Source organism: Siphateles boraxobius, unplaced genomic scaffold (assembly GCF_051911475.1).
Source record: "Siphateles boraxobius isolate OS27281-9 unplaced genomic scaffold, OSU_SipBor_1 66, whole genome shotgun sequence".
Classification (NCBI taxonomy): Eukaryota; Metazoa; Chordata; class Actinopteri; order Cypriniformes; family Leuciscidae; genus Siphateles; species Siphateles boraxobius.
In genome coordinates, this window is record NW_027509193.1 from 19,427,953 (window position 1) to 19,438,381 (window position 10,429).

Genomic DNA, 10,429 nt, shown 5'->3' on the forward strand with positions numbered 1-10,429 from the left:
TCTCTCCGCAACCCGACCATACGCGCCAACCCGTTTGACTAAGGCTGTCGAGCGCCACTGCCGTCGTTAAAGCAGGTCAGTGGCAACGGTTCCGTATGGCATACTACCGTAAAACACAATATCTGTCCAAACACCAATCCTCGTTCACGCAAAATACACAAACATAATAACTGTAATTACTATACAAACTATACAAATAAACCAACAGACACTTCGAATTTTTCAAGAATTCTTCGAAACCGTAGCGTGGCGGCCTGTACACAGCCAGCCAGAATCTTTCCGTCTCAACCACAGCCAGTTGCTGCTCCTCTCTCCTGCTGCTTCAGCTAAGTTCTTTACTCTGCAATGCAACTCTTGGCCACTGAATCCGACGTCTCTGAGGAACCGGGTTGTAGAGTGTGACACAAATCCTCGACAATCCACTCCACTGGATAAACCCGGACTCTTCATCCTCGCTGTTCTGCTTCAGTGGCCAGATGAGCATACCGCAGTTTCTTCCTCTCATATGCCTCATCTACAGCATCCTCCCATGGCACTGTTAACTCTATCAGTTGAACAATGCGTGCTGATCCAGACCACAAAACAATATCTGGCCGGAGGTTAATGGTGGCAATCTCAGGTGGAAAAATAAGCCGTTGATCAAGATCAGCCAGCATTTTCCAGTCCCTAGCAGCTTCCAGTTGTCCTGAGCGAGAATTGGTTTTAACACCTTTTCTTGGTGGTTGCTCGCCTGGGCGGAGGAATATTGTCTTCTGTGTGTAATGTTTTGCTAGAACAGGTGGCAGCTTATTGGTCATGTTATGCTTGTCTTCCAATGCTAAAGCCAAACCTCGGAGTACTTGGTCATGGCGCCAAGTAAACCGACCTTGGCTAAGAGCCACCTTACATCCTGTCAAAATGTGCCTTAATGTGGCAGGTGATGAACACAAAGGACAAGAAGGATCCTCTCCTACCCAGAGGTTTAGGTTCTGTGGTGATGGGAGAACATCATATGTTGACCTGATAAGGAAACTGATCCTACTCTCTTCCATTGACCAAAGGCCTTGCCAGCCCATCTTGCGTTGTTCCACACTCTCCCATCTCATCCACTCTCCCTGCTTGGCCTGGGAAATGGCCTTTATACACCTCATCCTCTCCTCCTGCTTTCACACCTCGTTGACTACTAGCTTCCTCCTTTGAGCTGGGGCTGCCTTGTGCCATTTAGGAGGAGCTAAACTGAGCCCAAAACCCCCTCTTCCATGCTGTACCTGTCCCACGATATCACCAAATTTGAAGGGCAGCCTTTGCCTCTTCCACAGATTTATTTGCTGACCACTTTCTACCAGTTTTTAACACAGGTGCTGCCTCCCCTACACATTTGTTGCGTGTCTCCACTAAGGTAATTTCCAGTCTGACCTTGGTGCACTTAAACTCCTTGGTTAAAGCAGAGACTGGCAGCTGCAATATTCCTTTACTATAAAGTCCAACTCTGCTGAGGCAGCGTGAAACTCCCAACCATTTCCTGATATATGAACTTATTAGCGCTTCCAGCTTATCCAGTGTTGTCAAAGAAACCTCGTACACAGTCAGTGGCCACAGCAACCTCGGCAGTAGACCAAACTGAAAGCACCAGAGTTTTAGTTTCCCTGGTAGAGCGCAGCTGTTTATGCTCTTCAACCCTTCCACTGCTTGTGGTCTAACTACTCCCACTCGAACTATGTCTTTTAGATCCCCATCTCACCATCTCCCAAGACTCTTCACTGGCTTCTCAGAAACTATTGGCATTGCCTCACCATTAATGAAGAATGTTTTATCTACCACCTTGCCTTTAATTATCGAGATGCTCCTTGATTTAGCGGGCTTAAATTGCATTCGTCCCCATTCGATGTTATCGGTTAACTTACCCAATAACCGATTAGTGCAGGCTACTGTTGTAGTCATGGTTGTCATGTCATCCATGTATGCTCTGATTGGTGGTAGTCGCATCCCAGAAGCCAAGCGCTCTCCTCCTACTACCCATTTTGATGCCCTAATGATTACTTCCATTACCATGGTAAAAGCCAGTGGAGAAATGGTTTATCCTGCCATTATTCCAACCTCTAAGCATTGCCATGTAGTGCTGAATTCTGGAGTTGAGAAACTAAATTGCAAATCTCCAAAATAGGCTTTCACTAAATTTGTTATCGACATCGGTACCCTGAAAAAATCAAATGCTCCCCACAGAAGCTCATGTGGCACTGAACCATATGCATTAGCCAAATCCAGGAATGTAACATGTCCTTCCTCTCCTTTTTAGCTGATTGAATTCATTGCCAGATAACATTGATGTGTTCTAAGCATCCTGAGAACCCCGGAATGCCCGCTTTTTAAACTGAAGTGTCAATGAAGCCATTCTTAATTTAAGGTAGGTTGACAATCTCTGAGCAATAATGCTGAAGAAAATCTTACCTTCGACATTTAATAGTGAAATAGTAAAATGTGCTTTCTCCAATGTATATAGAAAAATATGCAATTAATAAATGTACTGCACTGCATTGAACTATTGCACTTTTCTTACTTAGCATTTTTGTCTTGTTTCCAGTCAAAATATCTAAAGATTATTAAATCAAAATGCATTTACTAAAAGAAAAACTCTGGGTTTATATAAGAAAACCTGCTCCCAACCAGGTTAGGTTCACAGAGTGGGTCACTCTGAGTATAAGTTACCCCTCTTTCAGAAATGGGCTTGACTTACTCTGCTTTCTCGGGTTTGACAGACCTCCCGTTCTGAAACGGAAAACCCAGAGTTTGCCTAATTTCAGGGTTAACATACTCTGAGTTTTCACTTAACCTCCTTTCTGAAACAGGCCCCAGAAGACAAATCCACATTGTTATCGTTTTAAAAGCATATTTTTGCAGAAATCATCTAAAAAATAAAAATAAAAAAGGCTTTTCTGTTTTCAATGATAGGCTAAATGCAATGAAACACTAACCACCCAGACTTTGGTCTTGGTAGAAATGCATCCGTGTTGCTCGAACATCCATCGGTGGTATGACAGGAGAAGCTTCAGGCAGAACCTCAGAGCCAGAATGAGAGACAACCACAGAAGAGTACTAAACAGCAGCGCCGACAGCATCATCTGACCTTGAGCGCTCAATGACAGACTGACAGAGAGAAACACAGTGGAGCAAATCAGCATTCTCTCTTCCAGGTTAATATTAGATATATGCTAAAATTAAAAATGTGCTCAAATGTTGTCATTTCACATAGGCTTCAAAGATAATACAAACTTGCATCATGTCAATTGTTAATGGATATATGAAACATTGACCAGAACAACAAAAGACTCTATAAGACTTTTATATCTTCTGGAGTTTCAGAAAAGATAACAAGTGTGTCAAACTGTGCACAGATTTGCCAAGATGCCAAACTATCATTACAAATAAGATATTTCAATATTAATTACATTTCTCAACAAATTCTCGAGCAACCAAATTTCCCAAAATTAAATTTATATTTCACAGCTCTATACTCTTACTGTATGTTTACAGCTCTCTTATTTGTGTACTTTAAAAAATAAAACAAATAAATAGGAGACACATCTGAAACACTTCATAATTACTGAAAAAATAACTCCCATAATTAGGAACAAATACCAATAAAAAGATTATGTGCGAAAATTGGGACATTTGAATGTTTAATTAAGAATAGTAATCACTGTTTACATAACTGTTTTGAGAGGATTAAAAAAAATCCAGAGAGAAAATACTAGTACTTAAATATAAAAATAGTACTTAAATAAGAAAATGGTGTTAAATAATTTTATCATTCAACTGTTTACCATTTAGAAGATAAAGCCCACTGAAGGTTAAAAGGAAGTGTTACCTGAGGGGCAGGTGCTCCCGAATCTTAGCAATGAGGCCCATAGATGGATCGGACTGCATGTACATAGTGGCAAAGATTGCTACGGCAACAAAAAGCCAAGAGGAGGGGCTCGCTGGGTAGACTCCTTTAATGATTCTGTTCTGTCCATGAAGAAGTCAAAAGTTCATAAGTATTAATTCATCCTGTCTATAAACACTAGAGACACATGTGGCAAGCAGGGAGGGGACAAGAGCCTTGGAAATGGAGTGAGGCCAGTGGTGCGATGGCTTATGAGCATCACCTGCACGTGCGTTGCACCAGACTAACTCCGGAACCGGAAGGATAAAAGGAGGAGTGACGACAGTGAAGGACGAGAGAGGACCAGGCCTGGGACATTTATGTTGTTGTTTTATTATGTTTATGCAGCAGTCGCCCTTGAGGGGCTACCACTTTCCTTTGGTTTTATGTTATTTTGATATTAAAGCCTCCTTCTTCCCTGAATTTTAAACCTGGTTACAACACAATTCACAAAAAAAATGTGATTTTAACACTGAAAAATAATGCCAAACCCTGCAGTTAATGAACTCACCATGAAATCAAAATTGACAATTCTATTTCTTTAATGAAATATAGCAATATTTATTATAAATTATCATTTATGATAAATACTGCAATAATTCATTAAAAAAACAAGAATTGTCGATTTTGATCTCATGGTGACTTCAATGAGCTTAATTTCTTGGCAGAACAAATGTATTGTATTTAATTTTCATATAGTGTTTTCATACATACTCCTAACATTCCTATGAGATTTTTTCCTATTTATATAAAATAAAATAAAAATAAACAGTTTTTTCACGCTCATTCGAGTCACTGACCTTAATCCTGCTGATGCGTTTCTTCCAGGACCGTGCACCGGAGAGGTAGATTTGATTGAGGGCTTGGTAGGACAGATGCAGGTTGATCCCCTCAGGAGAGATGGTGAATTGAAACGCTACTGCTTGGTGAGCCTCTGCCATGACTATAAACAGAAACAACACAGTCTCAGCAGTAATTTTTTTTTTTTTTTTAAACTACACTGGATCATTGAAATACCAAAAGCAGTGTACTTTATATCATTCACTCATGGTACCTGCTTTCGTCAGGGTACCAAATTTTGTTCTGTTTTATTGTAACAGGTTCCATCCTTTATTAAAGCTAAAGTTGCAAACTCATGAGTGACTGAATGAAAACTCTGGACAATATCTTCAGAAAGGTCACATAGTATTCGAAATAAAGATATTTTACACCAAATGTTTTTCTGTTTTATTATAACAGGTTCCATCCTTATCTTCAGAAAGGTCACAGAAGGAAACTGCTTTCAATATACCAGTCACATCTAGTAAGCAACTGTAAAAAAGGTACTTGTGCAATAGAAGGCCAAATTTCATGAACTAAGGCTATAAAACCAAGACATCAATGACCCCTAGTGGTGTATTTACATAAAATAACCCTTGACATTTTTTGTGCAGGTATTCCCAGAATAAATATGATCCTGAAAGTCTTTTGGTCATGTGTGTGTCCATGTATATAAATCTGAGTAATTATGCCACAATATTAAAGGGATAGTTCACCCAAAAATAAAAATTCTGTCAGTATTTACTCACCCTCATGTTGTTCCAACCCCGTAAATCCTTCGTTCATCTTCGGAACATGAATTAAGATATTTTTGATGAAATCTGAGAGCTGGATCACTCCTCCATACTAGTCCATAGGCTTCTTCAGGGATTGAACTTGCAGGCCCCGGAAAGTTATTAAAGACATCGTTAAAATAGTCCAAGAGACTACAGTGGCTCAAAGTTTATCGAGCAACGAGAATACTTTTTGTGCGCAAAAACAAACAAAAATAACAACTTTATTTCAACTATTCATTTTCTTCTCTATGGGCCTCTAGTCAGTTAACTTAGTATGATTGCGTAGAGCTACGTCACACGTAGGCTCACTATTGGCCGACGCTGGTCATGTGTGTGATGCGTGTGACGTACAACAACAGAAGCTTATGCTATTATACTAGTGAACTGACTCGAGGCCCACAGAGAAGGAAATGAATAGCTGAAATAAAGTCGTTATTTTAGGGGGGGGGGGGGGGGGGGGGGGGAGATTGCACAAAAAGTATTCTCGTCGTTTGATAAACTTAAGATTGAGCCACTGTAGTCTCTTGGACTATTTTAACGATGTCTTTAATAACTTTCCGGGGCCTGCAAGTTCAATCCCTGAAGAAGCCTATGGAGGAGTATGGAGGAGTGATCCAGCTCTCAGATTTCATCAAAAATATCTTAATTCGTGTTCCGAAGATGAACGAAGGTCTTACGGGGTTGGAACAACATGAGGGTGAGTAAATACTGACAGAATTTTCATTTTTGGGTGAACTATCCCTTTAAAGCAAACGAAAGAGAACCTGGTGCACTTGAGTAACAGGGCCGAGTTAAACATGCAACGGAGTTTAAAATGAAAATTATGTGGGCAAGCACAGTTGGTGTGAACAAGGTTATGCAAAGCTTGCAAGAATGCTGTGAGAATAAAAGCTTGCTGCATTCTCATCTGCCACTCATTATTTCCAATTGCCGCACTAGGCTTTGCTTTGAATTAACAAATGCAGTGAATAAAAGACGTAAAACACAACTCTTCAATCAAAAGGGAGCATTTTTCAGTTTCCAATAATGTGTTTACTAAGAATCCGTCTTATAATTTAAGCATTTACTCTATTATTTAATAACCTCAGTTACATATGGTAACCCTCGTTCCCCGAAGTGGGAACAGAGACGTATGTCAGAAGTGATTCTGACGAATTGGGGATCTCGCTCGATAGCCGATCTACTTCGAGTGTAACTAAACGAGCCAATGTACATTGGCATGCGATAATTGCAGCAGCTGCTGTGCATCGCGGCGCAAGCATATAATGAGTGGAAAGTCCAGAAAGTGCATCGCATCCTTGTTTTTCCGCTGAGGAGCCGGACTTGTGACTCGGCCGTACAATGGAAACTCAGCAACTGTGGCGAGGAGACATGCGTCTCTTTTCCCTCCTCGGGGAACAAGGGTTACCATACATAACCGATACATAACCCCTTCGCCAGCTCACTATGATGCACTTAACCCTTTCACACGTATGATCACACCGGTGTGATCAGTCTTGGCTGGTCCCTGGAGCGTACGATCACACCGGTGTGATTAGAACGGGCAGTGCATCACGTGATCAACTGCTAAATTCAAACGTGCTTTCGCACGTTGACTGGCGCTGAGCCAGAGAAGGACAGAGAAGAAGTTGGAGCTCTAAGCAGAGAAGGTCAATGACTGCTGTTCCCCAAGACCCACTCAGTGTGACTTATTGGATAACGCTGGAAAAGCGTGCCCTTGGGGAAGGGAATGCTGCGGAAGTCACATCCTATCCCCAGAGGGAGGCACTGGGACCGGGCCCAGCGGAACGGGAGTGGCGTTGCAAGCCGACACTAAGAACGGTTCCTTCGCGTTACTGGCCACTGGGGGCGAGTATATGGGAAGATACCGGAGGATATAGAATCTACCGAACGTTTTAGGTGCGAGACATGAAAGTACGCGTCCTACAGGTCGATCGCTGCAAACCAATCCCGGAGAGGGATGCATTCGAAAATGCGTTTCTGCATTAACATCTTGAACAGGAGCTTGTGCAGGGCCCGATTCATCGCAGGTCCAAGATCGGTCGTAACCCACCGCCTTTCTTGGGTACAATGAAGTACGGGCTGTAGAACCCTGTCCTCATGTCGGCTGGAGGGACTGGCTCGATCGCGTCCTTCACCAGTAGGACATCGATCTCTGCCCGCAAGACAGGAGCATCGCAACTCTGCACAGAAGTGAAGTGGATGCCGCTGAACTTGAGTGGGCGCCGGGCGAACTGAATCGCATAGCCGAGTCTGATGTATTGATGAGTCAGCGAGATGGGCTGGAAAGCGGGACCAACAGGACCACAGACGTACCCGGGGTGGGGCAGCGAGGTGGAACACAGGGACTCGGCTCAGGAGGCACTGAGGCGGCCTGAAGCGGAGTCTCAGTGTGCCATGCAACACTTGCCTGGTTCCAGGGTGTAACAGCACGCTCAAGCCCTTATGAGAAAGGCAAGACGAACAACGTGCAAACATAGTAAACAACCGCATCCAGAAACACACGGTTTGAATGATGTCTTGAAAAATGCTTTCAGGAAACTGCTCTCTCTGTTGCTGAAGCACCCAGGGATGACCGCGGCTATACAAATGGGATGATAATGCAAGCCTGATGTGAGCACTCCCATTCTCATTTAAGGCGCAACATTCTGAGCTGTGAAAACAGCTGTTTTGCTCTCTGTGAGATTGTGGCCAGTGCTGTCTGCGCTGTAACACCTACACCAGTTTGAAGAGGCGTTCTCCTGGAGAAGCAGACTCGTCTTTTGAAGTTAAAACACTCTCAGATAAGATTTCAGAGCAGGAACAGCATTCACCGTCTGGCTCTGAAGCGAAAGACAAGGATGCAATGCAGCTTCCACTCATTATATGCTCGTGCCACGATGCACAGCAGCTGGTGCAATTATCACATGGCAATGTGTATTGGCTCAGTTAGTTACACTCGAAATAGATAGGCTCTCAAGCGAGATCCCCATTCGTCAGAATCACTTCTGACATAAGTAATAGTGAGCTGACGAAGGGGAACACACATCAACACAAAACAAGCATATGCCCACTTTTATGAAACACTGAACTTACTACATGAAGGAGTTGCATTTTGCATTTCAATGAATTAGGGTGACCAGACGTCCCAAAAAATTCGGGACAGTCCCAAAATCTAAGCTATTGCCCTGAATCCCGAATCCGGCCCTAATCGTCCCGAAAATCATACTAAAGCAACATCTTAAATAGTTATTGTCTGATAAAACATTAAAAACGGTCCGTGGAGGTTGAGTTGTCCTGCAGCCAGCCCAGGCCGGCGCTCATTGGCTGCATATATTTTGTTTCTTTTTTTTAAGTTCTACAAAGATACTGTAGGCGCGAATTTAGATATGCATCGATAAGCTAATTTTCATTCAAAATATGAATGGCTGTAGCCTGAAAGATCGGATTTACGCACTGTTACAACAGTCATTGTTGTTTTTTTTAGTTCATGATTTTAATATTATTTTATTGGCAGACTAAAGACTAATGACAGACTGTTGATCTTGGAATAAAAATATGTTTGGTTCAGGTTTGAAAATTCATTATCTTTTACTGTAGGCTATGTATCTAATATCATAGTTTTTCCCCCAGAAAATGTTTGCGCTATTTCTGAAAGCAATTCAAAACAATAGCCCGTTTATATATTTAGAAATATCTAATTTCAGATTTGATGGAAATGACAGCTCAGGAGAAGAAGAAAAAAGGAATCACAAAATTGACTTTCCATCTTTGTACATTGTTAGTTCCAAACAAAATAATAACAAAACAAAACAAAAAAGAGTGTAAGAGTGTGAAAAGTATTTTTAAATAGTTTATTTCTAAAAGCCAGCAGGGCCACAAGTTCACATAGTTGAAATGTATTCATCATTTATCCATTATTACTGAGACGATATAGAAAGATTTGTGTTTTGTAATCGTTAAACATGTATTTCATAGGAAATATATGGCAAAAGATTAGGCTGAAGGTTTGAATGTTGTTAAACTGGTAAAACATGGTTGTAACGAAACTCGCGAGAAACTACTATAAATTATTTACTGGAGGTTTATTTCAGTTATTGAGGAAATGCAAACAAACAAGAACACAGATAAAAGAAAGATCGAAACATAGCTGCTATAAAACATTTTGTGTCAATAAAATCGTTCTTCAAAATGCCAGTACACTAGCTCTGATCAGTTATGTAAATGTAAAATCTAACATGTGAAAACAGCATACATTATATGCAATGACTGTTAGATCAAAGAGATTTTAAGTTTAAAGTACAAAACAAGAGCTGAAAACATTTAACGTTACTGGTGCTCTTGAAAATACTCCGGGATTCCGTGACGTGGTGTTTGGGTGTGGCGTCATTTTTAACCTTTAGTTGTACCTGTCAAAAAGTTTTAAATCGTTTTGCATATGGAGTAGCACCATCAAAAGTATTAATAAGAAAAAAAGCTTCCTAGTTTGTGCTAATTTAGGCTATTATTATACGAGTTCACATAATTAAGTGGGTGCGTGATGTAGCCTATATCAAAAAAGTGGCTCCGGTTTAAATGTCTTTGGGGAAAATTTTATCATTAACTAAGCAAACAAAACAAAACTCAGTAAAGTTTCTTTAGGCTTCATTACATCTTTCCACACCCTTCGATAATGGAGAATATTCCTGAACGCTGTAGTCATGACACGACAAACAACACGCTGCAAATAATTACCGGAGCTATTCAAACCAAAAACAGATCTGCATTTTCGTTTTCATACAAAAAATAGACTATGATATGTCTAAAAAATCATACCTGTAAGTTTGAATGTGAGTTCGAGAACAGTTTTCTGACACAGATGTAAACTTTACCTTCTCCACCCTTTCGCTTCCAGAAAGCGGCTGCAACACATACCTGAACACGCACACACACGCACACACACACACGCACATTT

At 41.2% G+C, this 10,429-nt stretch overlaps 1 protein-coding gene across 5 annotated transcripts in view; it reads right to left on the minus strand.

Annotated features, from left to right (window-relative positions):
- cpt1a2b (carnitine palmitoyltransferase 1A2b) overlaps nucleotides 1–10,429 on the minus strand; it is a 45,076-nt gene extending 34,647 nt beyond the window's left edge. The window contains exons 1-4 of one of the 5 annotated variants that reach the window (XM_077212780.1): nucleotides 10,291–10,429; nucleotides 4,702–4,844; nucleotides 3,845–3,979; nucleotides 2,952–3,123 (exon numbers count right to left, since the gene is read on the minus strand). In XM_077212780.1, coding sequence (XP_077068895.1) covers nucleotides 2,952–3,123; nucleotides 3,845–3,909 — 237 coding nt within the window. In that variant the 5' untranslated portion in view covers nucleotides 3,910–3,979; nucleotides 4,702–4,844; nucleotides 10,291–10,429. Of the gene's footprint in view, nucleotides 1–2,951; nucleotides 3,124–3,844; nucleotides 3,985–4,124; nucleotides 4,285–4,701; nucleotides 4,845–10,290 lie in introns of those variants that run through there. The other 4 variants (XM_077212778.1, XM_077212779.1, XM_077212781.1 and 1 more) reach the window with 4 other exon arrangements.